The sequence below is a fragment of the Bos grunniens genome, chromosome 6, assembly GCF_055505025.1.
Source record: "Bos grunniens cultivar Pamir isolate PY7600 chromosome 6, Bosgru_T2T1.0, whole genome shotgun sequence".
Classification (NCBI taxonomy): Eukaryota; Metazoa; Chordata; class Mammalia; order Artiodactyla; family Bovidae; genus Bos; species Bos grunniens.
Window position 1 is genome coordinate 36,926,785 of NC_141170.1, and position 24,452 is coordinate 36,951,236.

The following is a 24,452-nucleotide window of genomic DNA, read 5'->3' on the forward strand; positions in this document are numbered from 1 at the left end:
GTTACTTAAACAAGGTCACTCAGCTATGAAATGGCTGATTGCCAAGGAATTTGAAGCCAATTCTGCTTGATTTCAAAGCTGTCTATACCATGGCACCCTTTCCTCTCTGAGAACACTAAACTAGGTTCTGTATTTGAAAAGTTAGGATGACATGCTCTTTTGCATAACAGATAGCAGACTTTTGTTTTATCATTACTTGTGCCACTGAGATGTTAAAGATTTCTACATTTATGTAAGTATCAGTAAGTCAAACACACAGATTGGCAATTCTTTAATCATTAGAAATACATACTGAAAATAAAGTAAATTGGTGGTGGATGGTGGGAGCCACTGTTGAAGTTGGAGATTACAGATAAGTTAAAGAGGCTAGAATAACCTATGTGATAGCTGATTAGTTAGTGGCATCACTGTATATTCATGTTTAGCGCTCTCTCTCTCTCTCTCTCTATATATATATATACACATATATCTTTTTATATATATGTATATACACAAATAACAATAGCTACATTTAGAAATGTTCATAGATATACACAGGTTAACATACATGCATTTCTTTCCTGGCTTTGTCATCTGAGAGGGCCAAGAAACAAAACCCCAGTAGCAAGGAGCACACTTATAATCCAGACCTTGGTGTCCAGTAGAATTCTCCAATGTAGGAAACCAGTGTTCCTAGGAGAAATGATTTATTCTAGGATTGAGGACAGTAAATGAAATAAGATGAGCCTGAAGCATCTGGTCTTGCAGTGCCAAGAGGTAAGAAAGTGATGAAGAATACAGACAGAAAACCCATAATGATAGAGGTATGTCAAAAAGACATAGAATCTGCTAACTGAAAGAGTAATCAGTGACCAAAACTTTAACAATTTGAATAAAAAATAAAGTATTAGATTATAAGTAAAGTATAAAAAAAAACCCATGTGTCTGTACTCCACAAGAATATAAAAATGATGAAGCAAACACATAGGGTTGAATAGATAATAATTTGGGCAGGTACTCCACCCTCAAGGAGACAAACCATTGATCCACCTTCCTTAACTGTGGGCTGCACATAGTCACTTTCTTCCACGTGTATGGAAAACTGGGAAAAGAATAACTTTACTGTGAAGAAATCTAATGCTACCTCTGTCAGGTGATCAAAGTTAACCTAATATAGATGAGTTATGCCTGTACCCTTGACACGATGTGGAAAAAGCACTTTACCTCTGTACCTTCCTCCAAAAATAACTTATATCTCAGATCTAATCATGAGAAAAACATCATGTTAATCCCAGCTGAGAGATACTTCACAAAATACCTGACCGATGTGCCTCAGCAATGTCGAAGTCATCAGATCAAGCAGTTTGAGAAACTATTATAGCCCAGAGGAGCCTGAGGAAACGTGATGACTAAATGTAATATGGTGTGCTGAGTGGGATCCTGGGAAAGAAAAAGAAAAATAAGTATATCTAAGGAAATTGGAATAAAATATGAACTTTAATAATAATGTATCAATATTGGTTAATCAATTGTGGTAGATCTACTATACTGTTGTAAGTTGTTTCTTTTTTAAAAATGTTTATGGGTTATGGCTAATTTACAATGTAGTGTTTCTGTTATACAGCAGAGTGAATCAGTTATACATATGCATACATCCACTGTTTTTTAGGATGTTTCTAAAACATCCTAAAATGAAAATAGAAGACATTAGGTGTGGGATACATGGAATCTCTCTATACTACCTTAATAATTTTTCTATAAATATAAAATCATTCTTGATTTAAGATTTTTAAATTCAATTAGGTGAATTAGGGAAATGTTACTGTCTAAAGGATAAACATCTTGCTTATTATACTGATATTCAAAGTTCACTTCCAATATGTAAGCTAGAATACTAAGAAGCAATTTGGAATGTTTCCACATATCCATAAGGTGAAACTTAGAAGCTATGCAAATTATTTTGTTCTAGTCAACTTTATTTCTCTGGTATTTTTGTTCTTCTTACACTGTGCTGTGCTGTGCTTAGTCACTCAGTCGTGAATGACTCTTTGCGACCCCATGGACTGTAGCCTGCCAAGCTCCTCTCTCCATGGGCATTCTCCAGGCAAGAATACAAGAGGGTTGCCATCGCCTCCTCCAGGGGATCTTCCCAACCCAGGTATCGAACCCAGGTCTCCTGCATTACAGGCAGATTGTTTACTGTCTGAGACACCAGGGAAGCCCTAGTATGGTAATATTTATGATTTAACATCATCCAGCAATGGCACCCCACTCCAGTACTCTTGCCTGGAAAATCCCATGGACGGCGGAGCTGGTAGGCTGCAGTCTGTGGGGTTGCTAAGAGTCGGACACGACTGAGCGACTTCACTTTCACTTTTCAGTTTCTTGCATTGGAGAAGGAAATGGCAACCCACTCCAGTGTTCTTGCCTGGAGAATCCCAGGGACAGAGGGGCCCGGTAGGAGGCCGTCTGTGGGGTCGCACAGAGTCGGACACGACTGAAGCAACTTAGCAGCAGCAGCAGCAGCAGGAAGGTTTCCAGGCAGTAATGCTCTGTGCCATCATTCCCAGTTTGTTCCAGGCTTACTTAATAAAAGGTCGAGTGGATAAAGAATGAACAACAGGTAAGGGAGATAAATGAAATAAATTAAACATGTCCTGATGCTGACAAATCTTGTTACAGTTATTTTAATATACATATTATCTCTAAAATACTTCACAATAAGGTGAGAGTGCTGCCATTTACAATTTGCACGTCATCATTATGCCCCAGGAGCTGTCAGTGTCCCCACTTTGATCAGCTTTACCCAAATGAGGAAGAGGTCATCTCTTCACCGAGCAAGTTATTCTTGAATGACTCTGAGCTGAGAAGTGGTCTCCTCTTCTTCCATTCTGAACCATGACTTAAAGGGCACTCCTTAGCCTCTGAGACAACCAAATATGGAAAACAATGTTTATTAAATCAAACAGTCTTTGAAAGCCATATGGTTTATGCTTAATTTCGATGGATGTAAATAAATAACAAAGAATTTCATTTCGGGATGATTATGTCTATGTTGATATTTATTTGATAGCTTCACTTTGAAATGGTTATTTATTTTATTGAAGAATGGATTATTTTAAATAAAATTCAATTTCCCAAATAATAGGGTCCTAGTATATGCATGTAAGATGAGATAAACTTGGTTTTGAATGATACTTGATGATTTATGTATTTCTCATTCATTCATGCATGTATCCATTCAACAAATATTTCTGAAATATCTATATGCCAATTAATTTTCTGGTGCTGGCAATATAGCAGTGAACTATATCAAATTGATCCCTGCCTTCAAGGAGCATACATGTTAAATGCAGTTTTGAATAGAAAGTTGGCAACACCATCAGTTAATTAAGTGAAAACTAAAACCTATCTATAAAAACTACATCAATCGAAATAAGAATGTCTGCAATGTGGTGAAATGAGTGAAGAACTTCAAAGACAGTCTTTAGATCTTTATTAAAGTATAATGCAACACATATATAGTGGTAATGGGACAGTGAGTATAGTTTATGTGACTCATAAAGATACACACTATCGAACAAAGTGTATTAAAAAAAATTCTGTTATCTTCCTGAATTCTCTCTTCCTGTTTCTATGTCAGTAAATTTGCTGCTTTGCTGCAAACACTATGATGAACTAGGGGGCCTATAGTTTGCTCTTCCTTCTTTCCCTGTATTCTGGATGATTTGTCCACAGTACTGAAGATGGCATGACTTTTCCCTCATGAGGGAATCAATAGGGACTTTGAACTTATTCCAGAATGTGACTGTGAGACCCACCAGTCAAGTAAAGGATTTACATGAAAGTTTGCCAACAAAGGTCCATCTAGTCAAGGCTATGGTTTTTCCAGTGGTCATGTATGGATGTGAGAGTTGGACTGTGAAGAAAGCTGAGCGCCGAAGAATTGATGCTTTTGAACTGTGGTGTTGGAGAAGACTCTTGAGAGTCCCTTGGACTGCAAGGAGATCCAACCAGTCCATTCTAAAAGAGATCAGCCCTGGGATTTGTTTGGAAGGAATGATGCTAAAGCTGAAACTCCAGTACTTTGGCCACCTCATGCGAAGAGTTGACTCATTGGAAAAGACTCTGATGCTGGGAGGGATTGGGGGCAGGAGGAGAAGGGGACGACAGAGGATGAGATGGCTGGATGGCATCACCGACTCGGTGGACATGAGTTTGAGTGAACTCCGGGAGTTGGTGATGGACAGGGAGGCCTGGCATGCTGCGATTCTTGGGGTTGCAAAGAATCGGACACAACTGAGCAACTGAACTGAACTGAAATAAACTTCAATTTCAAAACTACTTTTAAACAATTTTGGATTTGTACACACACTTTGTGTTCTGTAGTGTGTATATGTGCTCAGTAGCTCAGTCCTATCTGATTCTTTCTGACCCCATAGACTGTAGCCCACCAGGCTCCTCTGTCCATGGAATTTTCCAGGCAACAATACTAGAAGTGGATTGCCATTTCCTACTCTAGTTGATCTTCCCAACCCAGGGATTGAACCCGTGTCTTTTGCATCTTCTGCATTGGCAAGAGGATTCTTTACCACTCGTGCCACTTGAAAAGTCCAGGCAAGATACTGGAGTGGGTTGTCATTTCCTTCTCCAGGGGATCTTCCAGACCCAGGATCAAACTCAGGTCTCCTGCATTTTGGGCAGATTCTTTACCATCTGAGCCAGCAGGGAATGCCCAAAATGAAAGTTGCTTAGTTGTCTCTGACTCTTTGTGAACCCCTGGACTATAGCCCACCAGATCTTCTGTCCATGGAGTCATCCAGGGTAGCCATTTCCTTCTCCAGGGGGATCTTCCCAACTCAGATCTCCTGTGCTGGAGACAAGATTCTTTACTGTCCAAGCCACCAGAGTCCAGAAAATTTGTGGAGCTGGACAGAGGGAGGGGACATATATAAACCTAAGACCAATTCTTATTAATGTTTGACAGAAAAACAACAAAATTCTGTAAAACAATTAGCTTCAATTAAAAATATTTTTTTTAAAAAAAGAATAGAAGATAAAGCTGAAACTATACATTCTCTGAACACCACAAAGCCCTATGATTAAAAGAATAAAATTACATATTATAGGATCAAAGTCAATATAACCTATGGGTTTATAAGACACTAGACGGTTACCAGACTTTGCTCTTACAGATAGTTTTTTCTATTTTAATTTTATTGAAAGACATGTCACTTTTAATAGATAAGTTTGCTGATATAATACATAATAAAAAATAAAAGGTTCCTCTGTATTTGATTTTTTACCACCACTCATTTACTCCATACATATTTATTGGACCGTCCTCTGTCCAGGTGCTGTTCTAGAGCTAGGATTCAGCAACGAATGAGAATAACAATATCTCTGCCCTCATAAAAATTATACTCTACTTGAGAGGACTGAAAAAAACAAGTAGGAATAAGGAAGAATTCATATAGAAATAAGATGTGAATATCAGATGGTAGAAGTGCAAGTAATAGAAGAAAAATTGTGAAGATCAGAGAATGTGGCAAGATAAGGGGGGCTAAGGGAGAGAGCAAACAGGAAAGGTCTCAGTGAGAAATCCAGAAGAGGGAGCGAGCTCTGGAGTCAGAGTGAGAAGCACCTCTGAGTAAGGATGCAGATGGAAAATCCTTAGGCAGGAGTGTGTCAGAAGTGCCTGGGGCAGCCAGCCTAGAGAAGGAAATTGCAACCCACTCCAGTATTCTTGCCTGGAGAATTCCATGGAAAGAGGAGCTTGTTGGGCTACAGTCCATAGGGTTGGACACAACCGAGCAGCTAACACTATGTAGGAGTGTGTCAGAAGTGCCTGGGGCAACCAGCCTGGGTCGGAGCTACTGAAGAAGTAGCAAGAGGTGGTGAGGTCAAAGAAAATGCAGAGAGCCAGGCGGTACTGATGCTTATGTGTATTTCCACATTTGGGTTTTACTCTGCAGTGAGACACAGAGGTGCAGAGGAATGATGTGATCTCACTTCTGTTTTTAAATGATGATCTCTTCCCATCCCCTTTTTACACTAGCATGGAGCCCCGCAAAATAGTTCTAAACTTTGTTCTTGCTGTCTGTTGCTCAAAATGATGCCTCTGATTTGATTACATTTTCCGAGGAGTGGAAAAGATAATTAAACATGACAAATTACAGTCCATTATTTTGACTGAATACTGCTGGAAATTAAAATAGAAATTCTATGCATCCATATGTATATGTATATAACATATAGGGCTTCCCTGGTAGCTCAGCAGTGAATAATCTGTCTGCCATTGCAGGAGACAGAGGAGACCAGAGTCTGCTGCCTGAGTGGAGAAGATCCCTTTGAGAAGGAAATGGCGACCCACTGCAGTATTCTTGTTTGGGAAATCCCATGGTCAGAGGGGCCTCATGGACTGTAGTCCATGGGGTCACAAAGAATTGGACACAACTTAGAGATTAAAACAACAACAACAATATAACATGTATATTGTTATTTCTTTTTGTTAGCTGCTCAGTCGTGTTTGACTCTTTGTGACCCCATAGACTGTATGTAGCCCACCAGGCTCCTCTGTCCATGGAATTCTCCGGGCAAGAATACTGGAGTGGGTTGCCATTTCCTTCTCCAGGGGATCGTCCCAACCCAGGAATCAAACCTGAGTCCTCCTGCATTGCATGCAGATTCTTTACCATCTGAGACACAAGGGAAGCCCAACGTATATCTATCTATCTATCTATCTATATATATATAAATTTTAATCTCAGTAGATATATAATATTGTTCACATAAGGCTATACACTACCACAGGGCTATCACATAGTGGTTATACACTACTCACTTTAGCTGACATCTTTTCCATCTTATTACATATACATTATAAATACATAAAATGTGTATATTATGTATTCTTTATCTGTCTCTGCACTTACATACACTCATGATGTGTGTGTGCATATAGATATATATACAGGCCTCCCAGGTGGCACTAGTGGTAAAGAACCTGCGTGCCCATGATAATCTTTTGCTTTGTCTTCTATAAATCTGAAAGCTACAAAAATAACGGTTATCTACATCAAGAAAATTATGTCAGCACTTCTTTATGGTGTTAAACCCAGAGTCTATACAAATCTCATCAGATTGATAAAAAATGGATGCCAAGTCAAATATTCAAATGTGTGGGAGTTCAAAATACTCAGAAAGTAGCATTTTTTTTTCTATTTTTTTTCAGATAAAGAGTCATTTAATACACACTGACAAATAACGATGAACATCATAAGCAATTGTGATTTCTAATGAAATATTTGGGGAAAATGGATATGAAGGGAATGCTTCTTTTATTTGCTATTGTTTTATATATACTACACATATATAACCATAGTTTTAAGAAAGACCTCCACTATATTTAATATATGAAATTTCAATGACTATAGGACTCATATGATTTCAAAAATAAGAAATTATAAAAGTCTTAATGTTATAAAAATTTGGTAATAGGGATAACCATGTATGTGTTAGTGTTATGGAATATGTTGAGTCCATGAATCTTAGAATAGACATAAGATCATTAAGAACATCTTTATTCTATAAAAAGAAGATATTTTATGTATCTAAACTTTATAGAGAAAATTTGGACTTAAGATTCTGTGTGACTATAATTTTATTATAGAAATTTCTCTCTCAGTTGATTTATATTTTAAAAACACTTCTAAATCTATAAAACCTTGTATATAAACAATAACTGTTTCCAGGTAAAATGCAAAGTTAAGTGCTTGGTATATTTATTATATTACATTCAAGTGTGCCAATATACATGAAAGACAGGTGTAATTTTAAGGCTCTGTTAATCATGCTACTCTCCATTTTTCAGCCCCCTCTCCAGTCACCAATGTGAAAAAGGGGAAGATTGCTAAGAACAGCATCTCCTTGTCTTGGCAAGAGCCAGATCGTCCCAATGGAATCATCCTGGAGTATGAAATCAAATATTTTGAAAAGGTAGGACTAACGGAATAAAAAATATCCTTTCTTCCTTTTTCATTTTAATTTTAGCAACTGCAGCTATCCAATTTGTAGAGAAGCATTTTACAATTTTAGGTGTAAATCCGTGACAGTTGATTTGCAGTCATGATTATGAAGACCAGACGTGTATAGGGAGTGCTTTCTGTGTGTTCTGTTGCTGCCAAATAGTTCACGCTGCCGGAATACTGCAATGTAATCTAGCATCAGCTTCACTAGGCTTCACAGCATTGAAAGATAAAGTCACAGAACGTTTTCAAAGTGTCCCAAATGATGAAGCTGTTAACCTTCAGTAGTGACTGCAGTGTACTATAGGGAAAAACACATTCTCGTGGCCAGTAACTCTGCATAATACCTATTTTATTTGGAAGTATCAGCAAGTAGTGTGTATATATACCTTATAATTTTAGAAAACCTATGACAAAAGTCTAACACTGTCACATAAAATTTATTTTAAAGTTTGAGGGCATAAAATTGGAAGTGTATGCTTCACATTCCCTATAGTTTCTTGATTTCCTTCCTCTTCCCTGAGTTGTTCTTTTGCCATAATAGTTGTTGAAATCTAAAGGCAATAATCATTCCTCTTTCTCTTTTGTGAATCCACGACCAAGTAAACTATTGATAAAGGAATAAACAGGTAGAAACTAAAGATGCACTTAAGTTTCTAAAGCTGAGATAGTGTATTTGTCTTAGATATATTATGTTAGATTAGATTTTCTAACCTCCACTCCCATCTTACAGTGAGTTCCCTACATATGAACCTTTAAATTGCAATCATTCAAAGATGTGAATGTGCCCTTGTATGCCAGCTGTTATACTGTACTACTGTACTTTTCAAAGTATACTACTGTAAGATCAAAAATGTTTTATTTTTGTGTTTTTTTTTCATGTATTATTTGTATGAAAGGTATTATAAACTCATTATGGTATAATACCATGTAGTTGATTTGTGTTAGTTGGGTACCTAAGCTAAATTTGTGCGTTAGTCTCTCAGTCACGTCTGACTTTGCAACCCCACGGACTGTAGCCTGCCAGGCTCCTCTATCATTGGAATTCTCTAAGCAAGAATACTGGAGTGGGTTGCTATTTCCCTCTCCATGGGATCTTCCCTACTCAGGGATCAAACCCAGGTCTCCTGCATTGCAGCAGATTCTTTACCGTGTGAGCCACTGGGGAAGCCCTAGGCTAAATTTATTTGACTTAAAAACAAATAGGACTTACAAACGGGCTGTCAAAATGGAACTTATTTGTATGTAGGAGACGTACTGTATTGTGATTTTTGTACAGACTAGATCTGAATGACATGCACTATTTAGAACAGCTTGAGTTCTAATAGAACAAGGATAAAAATAGATGAGTATTCAAACCAGACTCTAAGAGGTGGGTTGGAGACCCTGGCCCATAAGTATATGTCCTATGGAAGTAGGAGTAGAAAAGATTGCTGACATAAAGCTGAGAAGCAGATCCCCAAAGGGAAGGGAAGCCACACTTATCCAACTGCTTCTCATAAATTCCCAGAGACATCGCTCCTCTCTTAGGGAAGAGTGAAGAGGGTGGAAGTTTAAAGACTCATTTTGCAATACCTAAGAAATTGTCCAAGCTAGGACGCTAGAATTAAGAAGGAGAATAAGCGTTTTCCTTGTACTAATGCAAAAGTATCACGAGAAATACTGATCTCCTATTAATGAAAGTTACTTAAAATTGGAATTCCACATATGTGATAGATAAACATTATAAGTAAATGTATTGAAACACATTGAAGTAATTCATAGCATTTTTTGCTTCTTTCATCACGGATTCATTTTTTTGGATTACCTTTTTTTCTGTGTAAAGATACAACAGAGAATGAAACATAGTTTATATGGGGTAAGTGGGGCTATCTACATCTTTTTTCTAGGTTTTGAATGTCTCTACAATGTTCATATATTGATTTTATAAATAGATAAATAACTCAATTATTATTTTTGAAATCATTGTCTAAGAATGACTTATTGATAGCATTAAATGCAACTAAGTGGATTATTAGGGACCATAAATGAAGATATTGATAAAATATTTCAGAAAAAAATATTATCAAATAACATTATTCACCAAGAATGTTCTAGGAAAATACTTTGATACAAAGCTATGTTGTAATAAGGTGTGTAGTGTTTACTAAAAAAAAAAATAGAGTAAATCAAGTAAAATGTTGCTGCTGCTGCTGTTGCTAAGTCGCTTCAGTTGTGTCCGACTCTGTGCGACCCCATAGACGGCAGCCCACCAGGCTCCTCTGTCCCTGGGATTCTCCAGGCAAGAACACTGGAGTGGGTTGCCATTTCCTTCTCCAATGCATGAAAGTGAAAAGTGAAAGTGAAGTCGCTCAGTCAGGTCCAACTCTTAGTGACCCCATGGACTGCAGCCCACCAGGCTCCTCCATCCATGGGATTTTCCAGGCAAGAGTACTAGAGTGGGTTGCCATTGCCTTCTCCAGGTAAAATGTTACAATACTACTATACATATACTTCAGTGATTCCTGTTTCTCTGGGAGTCATGGTTCAAACTGAATTGCTGATGCTAGAAGTCTACAAACACATGCTGTATTCAAAAATAATTTGTTAAATTTAGTTTTACATTTCCTTTTTCAAATTTTTGTACTTTATTACTGCATACTAATTCAAAGCTAGGCAAATATATGAATTTATGAATTCTTTTGTAAACATTTTAAGTTTCCAGATTTTTATTGTAATTAAAGTTGATTTTTAAAATAAGTTTGGAGAAGAAAATGGCAACCCGCTCCAGTATTCTTACCTGGAGAATCCCATGGACAGAGGAGCCTGGTGGGCTACAGTCCACAGGGTCGCAAAGAGTTGGACACGACTGAGCGACTTCACTTTCACTTTAAAATAAGTTGAGATTCATACTGGCACTTTAGAATAGCTATACACCAAAAAAACCTATATAATTGAATAGTGGTTTCCCTGATAGCTCAGCTGGTAAAGAATCTGCCTGCAATGCAGGAGACCCTGGTTTGATTCCTGGATCAGGAAGATCCTCTGGAGAAGGGATAGGCTACCCACTTCAATATTCTTGGGCTTCCCTGGTAGCTCAGTTGGTAAAGAATCTGCCCACAATGCAGGAGACCTGGGTTTGATCCCTGGGTTGGGAAAATCCCCTAGGGGAGGGAATGGCTACACATTCCAGTATTCTGGCTTGGAGAATTCCATGGATTGTTATAGTCCATGGGGTTGCATATAGTCCATATACCTGAATATACATATCTTAGATGTAATAAATTTTTTCAGCAGGAACATTAAACATTTGACTATTATTTGTTTTCCTGCCTGGTTTTTCTTTACCTGAAACAACTATTCATAGCTGAACCTATGAGTTTAGTGGGGGTTTTTTTGTTTATTTTTTTTTTTTTGTCTTTAAGGAAATGATCCCTATTTTTTCCCATTATGGGTGACCTTTGATTGTTTTAACACTTGCTTCTCAGCATATGCATGAGTCTCATATACATGATATTCCTTCAGTTCAGTTCAGTTCAGTTCAGTCACTCAGGCATGTCCAACTCTTTGCGACCCCATGAATTTCAGCACGCCAGGCCTCCCTGTCCATCACCAACTCTTGGAGTTCATCCAAATTCATGTCCATCGAGTCGGTGATGCCATCCAGCCATCTCATCCTGTCATCCCCTTCTCCTCCTGCCCCAAATCCATCCCAGCATCAGAGTCTTTTCCAATGAGTCAACTCTTTGTATGAGGTGGCCAAAGTATTGGAGTTTCAGCTTTAGCATCAGTCTTTCCAAAGAACACCCAGGACTGATCTCCTTTAGAATGGACTGGTTGGATCTCCTTGCAGTCCAAGGGACTCTCAAGAGTCTTCTCCAACACCACAATTCAAAAGCATCAATTCTTCAGCACTCAGCTTTCTTCACAGTTCAACTCTCGCATCCATACATGACCACTGGAAAAACCATAGCTTTGTGCTTTTGAATATGCTATCTAGGTTGGTCATAACTTTCCTTCCAAGGAGTAAGTGTCTTTTAATTTCATGGCTGCAATCACCATCTGCAGTGATTTTGGAGCCCAAAAAAATAAAGTCTGATGCTGTTTCCACTGTTTCGCCATCTATTTCCCATGAAGTGATGGGACCAGATGCCGTGAAGTTTTCTGAATGTTGAGCTTTAAGAGAAAGGATTATCTTTTTTTGTTTGTTTGTTTCATTTAAGCTGCTGCTTTTGTTAAAACAAAGAATTATCTAACAGGTGGTAGGGCAGAGCCTTGTCTGTTAATATTTATTCCAATTAATCATATCCATGTTGTGGAAATACTTTTGTTATAGTCCATTTTATGTAATATTCGTTTCAGTAAGATTTGGCTTTATGCTTAATATTTTATATTTAATGCTGTGTTAATATATTCTATTACCTGCACAACTCAAAGTAAGAAAAAATGATTTTGGGAAAAAAGATTTATATTCACATATTCAATAAATGAATAAAATTGCCTACCTACATGCTTTAAAAGCAGCAAAAACTCTTATGTATTATTTTGGGGAAGTTATCATTATCTTTTGGTCAGTTTTTACAGAGAAGATATTAATTCCCAGACTTTTTCCAAGTAAAATTTTTGAGCATACCAATAAAATACACAAATAGTTGTGTTTTTTTTTTTTTTTAAACACTTTCAAAAGGACAAAAAAAAAAAAAAAGGATAATGAGCTTTGATACCATGTATTAAGGTGGGGGTCCTGATAGGTTGCCAGGGCTTATTTTGAATCTTCAGAATGATACCACCATTTTATTGGATGGCTCTTGGCCAGACACAGGTGGCAGAGCCTTCCAGGGCTCACACACTTGCCAGCTGGCATTTCTGTCTGTGATTGCCCTGCTCTAATAGAGGTCATTGGGCCTTTCTGTTCCTGCATGGTGATGGGCCCATTGCCACCTCTTAATTAAAGACAAGGCAAAGGGAAGCTGCCCTTTGGCAGAGTGTTTGCCAGCTGGCTCTTTCTGCGAAGGCTGTCCCCTTGCTGCCTGTGAACAATGTTTGCTAAGCAGCTGGGGAACATAGCTCATTTGCTCAGCTGGGACATAAAGACAGCAAAAGCCACTGCCCCAACCAAGGACTTGACAACACTTGGTCGCGGGTGTTGAACATGTGTACATAGTTTGTGACATGGTGGAAATTCTGAGTATGATTTAAAGGCGTGGAACAGAAGCAAATTTTAGAAGATACTTAAATGATTTTAAATGTATATTTATGGCTTTTGATCCCTTAGTATAAGCTTCACTAAATCCCCTTGATAACCTACTCAGCTAACTCAGAGAGACATTGTACAGTTAGATCTGTGATGAGGAAACACTGAGACATGCATAATGTTAATAGATAATCAGATGGAATGTTGTATAATTGTGTTCAAGTGATTGCAGATTATACTTTATTTCAAGAAATAGCATTCCAGTTTCCCTGTTTTTTTTTTTTTTCTTTTTTGATGAAATTATCAATTTCTATTTTTTTAATACCTAGAAGTTACAATCATATAAGATTTTTATTTTTTTTTCTTTTGAGTAGAAGAATTTGCCATCATGTTATAGGAGCAAGTCAAAGCTGTAATGCCCAGAAGATTGTGCTAGGTGTTGTGTATATTATCTCTATCTCTGTGTCCTCACAAAGCTCTTAATAAATAATTTCATCCTATTCTAAAGAAGAAAAAAACTTAGGTTGTGTTGCATATTCACATTTACACACATACTGTAGTTAATAATGGCTAGAATTCTAAACCTGATATTCCTATGCTTTTTTCATTAAAAAGAATGTCTTGTTTTACATATAAATGTTTATACTTAATGTAAAAATCCTAATTATATCAAATATTAGAGAATCTTTAGTTTTGTCTAGATTTTTTTTCACCAACTCAAATTCCCTTCAAACAAATTACAAATAATAGTGAATATATATTTTATCATTTCTTACTGAAAATTTCTGATTCAATCACAGCCAAGTTGTAAGGTATATTACTGAGAAAGTCTTGCCCACTCAGTTGCAAACTTGAGTATACCCAGAACATCAGTAACTACAATAGTTTATAGAAGCTATTTACCCCTTTTTAAAAGAACATATCAAGAAATTGTCTACATTTTTACTTCTCTACCTCTAGTGCATAGAATAGGTACTAGAGTAGACAAGAGGAGATTTTAAATATTTGTGAGAGAAAATGGCTAACATTACTAGGTAAAGTTTATAAAATTTAATTATCTACTTTAAATTCTTAGCAAAATTGTAAAAAAAAATTTCCTAGACACTTTAAAGACTAGGCATTTAAATTAATGTGTTCATTAAAAAATAAAGATAAATTGTTTATGTAGAGTAAATCAGAAAAACTCATTTGGATTAGAATTTAAACCATATTTACCTGTAAAGAAATGTGGATATACTTAACGCTAAGAAAATTTTATATGTTTGAACGTATTAAATGAAGAATGGTGAACTACTTTAAGATAAACATATTTATACATTGTATATTTTATTTTTGGTAGCATAGAACTTGGTTAGAAGTTGACTTTGATGTGTTAAATTAGGAAAAAAATTATTATTACATTAAAACTTGTCTTACATGTTTTCACATGCATTATCTGTTTCATCCTTACATCTCTGTTGAAGATATCCAAGTACCAGTTTCTACCCCAATTTTACAGATAAGGAAATTGAGGATAAAAATAAAAATGGGTTTGCTGTACTTTAACACCTGATTTCAGTGTCCACATTAAAGATACAGCATAGCATGCTGTAAACTTCAAGAGACAATGAGTGTGGTTTGCATTTGTTTTGTGTGTTCGTATGGCAACCCACTCCAGTACTCTTGCCTGGAAAATCCCATGGATGGAGGAGCATGGTAGGCTTCAGTCCATGGGGTCTCGAAGAGTTGAACATGACTGAGTGACTTCACTTTCACTTTTCATTTTCATGCATTGGAGGAGGAAATGGCAACCCACTCCAGTGTTCTTGCCTGGAGAATCCCAGGGATGGTGGAGCCTGAGGGGCTGCCGTCTATGGGGTCGCAGAGTTGGACACGACTGAAGCGACTTAGCAGCAGCAGCAGCAGCAGCATTATCAACATCAAATAATAACCATATTCATGTCATCATCCAAATTATAAGTTTGGAGTAGGGAATTCCCAAACTCTCTATTGAGTTTGGCATATTCTTCTCAAGAGTACTTTAGAAGTAAATATTTATATATATTCATGTTTTCGATTGTTTTCTCATTTGGAAAAAATAAATCCTTTACATGTTGGTCCCCTTAGGTCATTTTTAAAAAATACATTTTTCTGCTTCTAAAGACAAAATTCACTGAAATATTTAGAAAACAATGATCTATAGTCATTAACCAGTTATTGTAAGTAAAGATAAATTCTTAAAAAGGAATAAAAATGTTCTAACTATAAACTATCTTTAATTCATCCTATAATATCAATCATAAATGTAATACATTCCCTTAAGGAAAAAACAAGTTTAGCCAAGAATCACACATAAAAATATAAAGGAAGAGGAAGTTCAAAACAGGAATTGTGTTTTAAATCTTTATAGATCTAAAATTTTTTCTTCAGCATAGTAAACTTCAGAGATAAGGTGTTGGAGAAGACTCTTGAGAGTCCCTTGGAGTACAAGGAGATCCAACCAGTCCATTCTAAAGGAGATCAGTCCTAGGTGTTTTTTGGAAGGAATGATACTAAAGCTGAATGAAACACCAGTATTTTGGCCACCTCATGTGAAGAGTTGACTCATTGGAAAAGACTCTGATGCTGAGAGGGATTGGGGGCAGGAGGAGAAGGGGACGACAGAGGATGAGATGGCTGGATGGCATCACTGACTCGACGGACGTGAGTTTAAGTGAACTCCAGGAGTTGGTGAGCGAGGCCTGGTGTGCTGTGATTCATGGGGTCGCAAAGAGTTGGACACGACTGAGCGACTGAACTGACTGAACTGATAGATGGTTTGTCTAGAATTTTGTTACTAGTCAAATTAGGAATACTTTCTCTTTGTTTCACTTTCTAGAACTATCTTTCCAGTGATTTTTTTCCTTTCCTCTTCCATCTCTGTTCATTAGTAACCTGGCCCAAATGCATAAAAGTGAAAAACTAGAAAGTTTTTTAAAAGGAAAAAAAAAAACTTCGCTTATTTGCATTTTTTCTTTAAAATTCAATTTCAGCATAGTGAACTGAAATTAAAGTTCTCCAGTGAAGTACTCATTCCTTCTCCCAACACCTAAATATAATTAGAAATCAAATTCACTAAAGATAAAAGATATATGTCTTATCTGGCAGTACATTGGACATTGTCACCTTTCTCTGTAAACAAGCACCATGTTAGATGCACTCTAATAAGTCATTTATGAGAAAAATAAGCACACAATTAGCAATACTAAAATAGAGTCTGCAAAATAGTGTATCTTTTAGAAATTGTATTTTTAAATTTTACATATCTATTTCTGCTCAGGGCAAGTGGTGGATGGGTGGAAAACACATGTACCATCTTTGAGTTCTAGAAAATAGCATTCTGTATAACTAGCACTCCTAGGATATGTGGGATTTTTTTTTTCTAAAATCATATTTGCATTAATATCAAATCTGTTAGTTTCTGAATCTTTTTCTCATTTCTGATTCTAAGTTTTGCCATTATTAGTAATTCATATGTTCTCTTCTTTTTATTTTATCTATATATGTGATCCAAGGACCAAGAGACCAGCTATACAATTATCAAATCTAAAGAGACATCTATAACTGCAGAGGGCTTGAAACCAGCTTCAGTGTATGTCTTCCAAATTCGAGCACGCACGGCAGCAGGCTATGGTGTCTTCAGTCGAAGATTTGAGTTTGAAACCATCCCAGTGTGTAAGTCATTTTAATTACTGTCAACTCATGTCTCTCTAATGGTTACCAGAAAAGAGTCAGTGGATCAATACTCTCCCTGGGCATTCTGTCAGTCTCCCGCTTCTCCTCTGTCTCCCAGGCATGACCCCTTCAGGTAGGAAGCATCTGTCATGCTATTATGGTAGGTGAGCGGGTTAACACACATTGGTCCCCACTCCTCATTGCATTTGGTCTACAGGGAGATGAAACATCAGGAGATGCTTAAGAACTGTTTAAACCTTGCTTTTAAAGACTCTTTCCATTGCTGCCATACTTTATTGAATTATTGCCATTTACTTTTTACTTGTTTTATTGAACTACCCTACTCAGCTTAGTCTTTCTATGAAAATTCCACAGAGAACTTTCATTAGTATTGAGTTTGGCAAGAAAATGGTGCTTTCAGGAACCAACTTGATTGTTTAAAAAAATCAAAATCAAAATCTCTGGCAGCAACTCTGAGTGCAGGTCTGGAAATATTTCTGTAAAAACCTTTCTTGTGCCTTTTTTTCCCCATAAAATAGTAAAAATAGCAGAAAGCTTTTTCTTTAAAGTCAAGTAAATATTTAGATTTACTTGTACTAAAGCACACATTAAAAGCAGACTTAGCAGAAGGCAATAATTTGTTATATTTATAGATGAAAGAAAAGACACTACTAAAGTCTTGTTAGGAAGAAAATAACAAGTAGTGTGAAATGTCAAATATGTGTAAATGTATATGTTTGAACATATATAATACATACATATATATATATTTTTAAAGTCAAGTTATGTAAGAATTAGTGATTGTAAAAAGAAGAATATAAGACACATATTTCCTTCCTCTGAATACCAACGTAATGAGAACATAGTTATCAGATTTACTTTGAAATGATTTTTTTTTTCATTTCATCTGTAATTTAATTCCCTATTGCCATGTAATATATTTACAGGTTCTTGATATTGAGACTCAGACACCTTGGAGAGGAGGGAGTAACCATAATTCTTTCTGCCACACCCAGAGAGAAGCTTTTTCTCCAACCACAAGAAAATAAGGAGTAGGAAAAAAAAAGATTCTATAAGAAACAGAGAGTAGACTCTTTTCGAATGTTAAGGGTATTGAAGGTGCCATGTAAAGTAGCACAATACACAGAGTGTAAGTTGCAGCCTAGTACAATTCAGCAGTGGAAAAGCCAGAAGGAAGGAAGCAACACAACACATGAAGCTACAGAGAGAAATGATATGGTCACAAAACGTGAAAATAAAGACCTGATGGCAGAAAGGGAAATGATGATTAGAAGAATTATTAAATTTCAGTTTTTGTAAACCTATATAATACAAATCTTAAGAAAATGAAGATATATTTCTGCTTAAAGCATGTTTAACTGAATTATCTAGAAAATAACTTTTATTACTTTAACAGTAACTTTCTAAATATTGCTTCACTTGATTTTATATAATTAGGGTGCCATTGTGGAAAAAAGATAAATTATTTTATTTCCTTTCAAGGACAGTCCCTTGTCTGAAGTTTAACTGACCTATTGAAATTTAAACATTTGATACTGTTTAGAAAAGTTTTTAAATATGTTTGATATGAATAAAGGTAATTAGGAAATTTCCATAATATTGGCAATGAATTAATTATTTACTCTTGTACCTTGAATACTGATCTGGATTTATGACGAAATGTGTGTTACATACTCTCAGTTCAGTTCAGTTCAGTTCAGCCACTCAGTCGTGTCTGACTCTTTCAGTTCAGTTCAGTTGCTCAGTCGCGTCCGATTCTAAGCGACCCCATGAATCGCAACATGCCAGGCCTCCCTGTCCATCACCAACTCCCGGAGTTCAATCAGACTCACGTCCATCGAGTCAGTGATGCCATCCAGCCATCTTATCCTCTGTCGTCCCCTTCTCCTCCTGCCCCCAATCCCTCCCAGCATCAGAGTCTTTTCCAATGAGTCAACTCTTCGCATGAGGTGGCCAAAGTACTGGAGTTTCAGCTTTAGCATCATTCCTTCCAAAGAAATCACAGGGCTGATCTCCTTCAGAACGGACTGGTTGGATCTCCTTGCAGTCCAAGGGACTCTCAAGAGTCTTCTCCAACACCACAGTTCAAAAGCATCAATTTTTCGGCACTTAGCCTTCATTTGACCCCATGAATCACAGCATGCCAGGCCTCCCTGTCCATCACCAACTCCTGGAGTTTACCCAAACTCATGTCCATCGAGTTGGTGACTCTGGCCACCCTCAAAGGCCTTGTTTCTATTTATGCTTATGTGGTTTACCAACTCTGGGAACAAAGCCGTAGGGTACATTGTGTTTCACACTATGCTCTAGTGCTCAGACAACTCTACAAATGAAAAGTGTCACTTTAAAACATTACAGAATTATACTTAGTTTTAAGAGATTGGCATGTTCAGCAATTAGTTTTTCTTTAGACTATTTGATAAACTCCTCCCTCCTTTTTTTTGTATAGTAGTTTCCAGGATGCCAATACCCATCAATCTGATCACTGAGACAAACAATATGAGGTCATTTTCCATATAGTTTTACAGAGTCTCACCTGAAATTGTCTTCTTTTAAATTTTTCCTACGTAATTTCTAGAGGGAAAGAAATGTCACATGAATGTTTTTATTACAAAATCAGATTTTAGTGTTTTTATTACTAGATAATGAAACTCTTTTAGGGATGTATTCTGTACTCCCTCTTAACTTTAGTGTGGAATTTTATTTTTACTTGAATATGTATACATGTATATGCAAGCATTTTAAGAATGAATTTTTCTTTGTATCAAGTATCTGTTACATACCAATCCCCTTTGGCCTTCATGTAGAAAGCTGTATACAATACAGCAAGAATGTGTTGAACCTCTATTATATGTTGGCTTTGCTAGACCCTAGAGAAATTGACATGAGTAATACATGAAACTTCTCCCCAGGGGATAAAAGCACAGTCTAATTCTGAAAATTAGAATGTTTATATCAAGAACCATTTTAGAATAGTGTGAGTGTGTTCAATCACTCATTCATGTCCGACTCTTTGCAACACCATGGACTGTAGCCCACCAGACTCCTCTGTCCGATTCCAATTGCTTGGAATTTTCCAGGCAAGAATACTGGAGCAGGCTGCCATTTACTACTCCGGGGGATCTTCCCAACCCAGGGATCAAACCTGCATCTCTTTGCTCATTGGCAAGCCATTCTTTATGACTAGTGCCACCTGGGAAGCTTGTCAGATAATAGTTTTGTTCATTATTTTTAAATTTGTTATTAACTCCCTACACATCAAAAGATACAGTTAAAATAAAACTTCATTTCGACTTCTATAGCATTTGTGTTGTATGCCATTCATTTGACAACTATTTGTGTAATATTTTGTGAAAACGCTTCAGTTGTTTTAATGAGGAATTATTTACTTGATATTATAATTTAATTCTTCACATACTACTGTATTATTTCTAAAACAGTCTTCAAATACAACATCGCGGGATTTATGGTATCTTCCCTGGTGTCGCAAACAGTTAAGAATCTGCCTGCAGTGTAGGAGACCTGGATTCAATTTCTGAATCAGGAAGATCCCCTGGAGAAGGGAATGGCAACCCATTCCAGTATTCTTGCTTGGAGAATTTCATGGAGAGAAGCCTGGTGGGCTATAGTCCAGGGGGAGCAAAGTGTCAGACACAATTGAGTGACTTCCACACATCAGTTCAGTTCAGTTCAGTCGCTCAGTCGTGTCCAACTCCTTGCGACCCCAGGAATTGCAGCACGCCAGGCCTCCCTGTCCATTACCAACTCCCAGAGTTCAGTCAAACTCACGGCCATCGAGTCAGTGATGCATTCAGCCATCTCATCCTCTCTCGTCCCCTTCTGCTCCTGGCCCCAATCCCTCCCTGCATCAGAGTCTTTTCCAATGAGTCAACTCTTTGCATGAGGTGGCCAAAGTATTGGAGTTTCAGCTTCAGCATCAGTCCTTCCAGTGAACAACCAGGACTGATCTCCTTTAGGGTGGACTGTTTGGATCTCCTTGCTGTCCAAGGGACTCTCAAGAGTCTTCTCCAACACCACAGTACAAAAGCATCAATTCTTCAGCGCTCAGCTTTCTTCACAGTCCAACTCTCACATCCATATGTGACCACTGGAAAAACCATAGCCTTGACTAGACAGACCTTTGTTGACAAAGTAATATCTCTGCTTTTCAGTATGCTATCTAGGTTGGTCATAACTTTCCTTCCAAGGAGTAAGCGTCTTTTAATTTCATGGCTGCAGTCACCATCTGCAGTGATTTTGGAGCCCAGAAAAATAAAGTCTGACACTGTTTCCACTGTTTTCCCATCTATTTGCCATGAAGTGATGTGACCAGATGACATGATCTTATTTTTCTGAATGTTGAGCTTTAAGCCAACTTTTTCACTCTCCACTTTCACCTTCATCAAGAGGCTTTTTAGTTCCTCTTCACTTTCTGCCATAAGGGTGGTGTCATCTGCATATATGAGGTTATTGATATTTCTCCCGGCAGTCTTGATTCCAGCTTGTGCTTCCTCCACCCCAGCGTTTCTCATGATGTACTCTGCATATAAGTTAAATAAGCAGGGTGACAATATACAGCCTTGACGTACTCCTTTTCCTATTTGGAACCAGTCTGTTGTTCCATGTCCAGTTCTAACTGTTGCTTCCTGACCTGCATACAGGTTTCTCAAGAGGCAGGTCAGGCGGTCTGGGATTCCCATCTCTTTCAGAATTTTCCACAGTTTATTGTCATCCACACAGTCAAAGGCTTTGGCATAGTCAATAAAGCAGAAATATATGTTTTTCTGGAACTCTCTTTCTTTTTCCATGATCCAGTGGATGTTGGCAATTTGATCTCTGGTTCCTCTGGCTTTTCTACAACCAGCTAGAACATCTGGAAGTTCGTTGTTCGCATATTGCTGAAGCCTGGCTTGGAGAATTTTGAGCATTACTTTACTAGCATGTGAGATAAGTGCAATTGTGCAGTAGTTTGATCTTTCTTTGGCATTGCCTTTCTTTGGGATGGGAATGAAAACTGACCTTTTCCAGTCCTGTGGCCACTGCTGAGTTTTCCAAATTTGCCGGCATATTGCAAAGGAGAAAAGGAAAGATATAAGCATCTGAATGCAGAGTTTGAAAGAATAACAAGGAGAGATAAGAAAGCCTTCCTCAGCAATCAATGCAAAGAAATAGAGGAAAACAACAGAATGGGAAAGACTAGATATCTCTTCAAGAAAATTAGAGATGCCAAGGAAACATTTCATGCAAAGATGCGTTCGATAAAGGACAGAAATGGTATGGACCTAACAGAAGCAGAAGATATTAAGAAGAGATGGCAAGAATACACAGAAGAACTGTACAAAAAAGATCTTCACAACCCATATAATCATGATGGTGTGATCACTGACCTAGAGCCAGACATCCTGGAATGTGAAGCCAAGTGGGCCTTAGAAAGCATTACTATGAACAAAACTAGTGGAGGTGATGGAATTCCGGTTGAGCTATTTCAAATCCTGACTTCCATACATATGTATAGTAAATGTTGGACCTGTTTTCAGACTCAGTTTAAATTAATAATATCAGTAATTTTAAGTATAAGAATTTGTTGTCCCCAAGAGAAATTATCTGTTTAGGCTTGTAGGTAGTGGAGAAGCAGCCTGTAAGTAAATGAAATTTTCCCTCTGAAGCAAGATATTTTTTTTTTAACTTTACAATAATGTATTGGTTTTGCCATATATCAACATGAATCTGCCACAGGTATATGGGGCTGGTGCACTGGGACGACCCTGAAGGAAGATCTTTAGAGGTCAGTGTCTTGGAAGAGACAGGAAGAATTATAACAGTGGAGTTACGTAAAGCAACAGAAGGATATGGAGTTATATTTAATCATGGAATTCAGACTTGATCAGGCTCTTTTATGTATAAAGTTTAACATTTCTAAAATGTGGGAGGTGGGAACGGATTAGTCTACAGAAAATAAAGAGGTAGACTCATTATGAGCATGACTTTGTAAGGAAGTTAAAGAGAGCTCTTTAACACTTTGCAAAGTTATAATATAACTAGGATATTGGAATTGATGAAGTCTTACATTTCCTTGTACTCCTTTGTATGTGAGTGTGCAGACGTGTGTATTAAGTTATGTATAATCTGGTCACTTGTGAGGGTTTGTGTAGCTAGCATCACAGTCAAGATATCGAATAGTATCAACCTCACAAGGATCTCTCTTGTTGCCCTTTTATAACCACAACCACGGCCTTCAGGAACAACTCTTGCCCAATAACTAATCTCTGGCAACCACTAATTTCTTTAAAAAGAATGTATTTATTTGCTTGGCGGCACCAGGTCTTAGGTGTGCCGTAAGATCTTCATTGCATCATGAGAAATCTTTCATTGTAGTGCATGGCTGCTTTAGTTGTAGCACCACAAGCTTCACTGCCCTGCAGCATGTGGGATCTTAGTTCCCCAGCCAGAGATCAAACCAACTTCCCCTGCATTGCCAGGCAGATTCTTAACCACTGGACCATCAGAGAAGTCCCAGAGACATAAATTTCTAAATATACATTTCTAAAATTTTGACATTTTAAAAATGCTTGAAAATGGAATCATATAGTACATTCCCTTTGAGTTTGGACTTTTTTCTCATTCAGTCTAATACCCTGTAGATTCACCCAGGTTGTGCATATGAAGTCTGTTCCTTTTCATTGTTGAGCAGTACCATGATATTCATTGGGAGGACTGATGGTGAATCTGAAACTCCAATAATTTGGTCATCTGATGGGAAGAACTGACTCCTTGGAAAAGACTCTGATCCTAGGAAAGATTGAAGGCAGCAAGAGAAGGGGATTACAGAAGATGAGATGATTGGATGATATCACCGACTCGATGGACATGAATTTGAGCAAGCTCCAGGGGTTGATGATGGGCAGGGAAGCCTGGTATGCTGTACTCCATGGGCTCGAAAAGAGTCAGACACAGCTGAGTCACACACTCATATTTATCATGGCATCAGTTCAGCTGAACTGAACTGATGCCATGATAAATATGTACCATAGTTTCTTTAAACATTCACCTATTGAAAGATATCTGGGCTGATACCAGTTTTTGCTATTAACATTAACAGTTTTGCTATTAACATAAAAATGCTATGAACATTCATGTATATATTTTTGTCTCAACCTAAACGTTAATTCCCCTGGGATAACTATCTAAGAGTACAGTTACTGGAGTTGTATGGTAATTGCACGTTTATTTTCGTAAGAAACTGCCAAACTTTTTTCCTTAGTGGCTGTACCATTTTACATGCCCACCACCAATGTATGAGTGATCAATTTCTCCACATTATTATCAACATTTTATAATGTCACTGTTTTATTTTGTCATTTTGGACAGGTGGGTAGCAATATCTCATTGTTGATTTAATTGAAATCTGTAACAGCCAATGATGGTCCAAATCTTTTCTTGTGCTTATTTGTCTGCCATGATGCTTTAAATTTCCCTACTAATTCCTGTGTACTCACTACAAATCAAAAGTTATAACTTTGATCAGCTTATCCTGATCAAGAAAGTTAATAGGTATATAT

The 24,452-nt window shown here is 37.3% G+C and overlaps 1 protein-coding gene across 12 annotated transcripts in view; it reads left to right on the forward strand.

The window, feature by feature from the left end:
* Positions 1-24,452, forward strand: part of EPHA5 (EPH receptor A5) — a 405,634-nt gene that overhangs the window by 275,791 nt on the left and 105,391 nt on the right. For all 12 annotated transcript variants that reach the window (XM_086407625.1, XM_086407629.1, XM_086407626.1 and 9 more), the window contains 2 exons: positions 7,853-7,977; positions 16,713-16,872. In XM_086407625.1, coding sequence (XP_086263751.1) covers positions 7,853-7,977; positions 16,713-16,872 — 285 coding nt within the window. The remainder of the gene's footprint in view (positions 1-7,852; positions 7,978-16,712; positions 16,873-24,452) is intronic.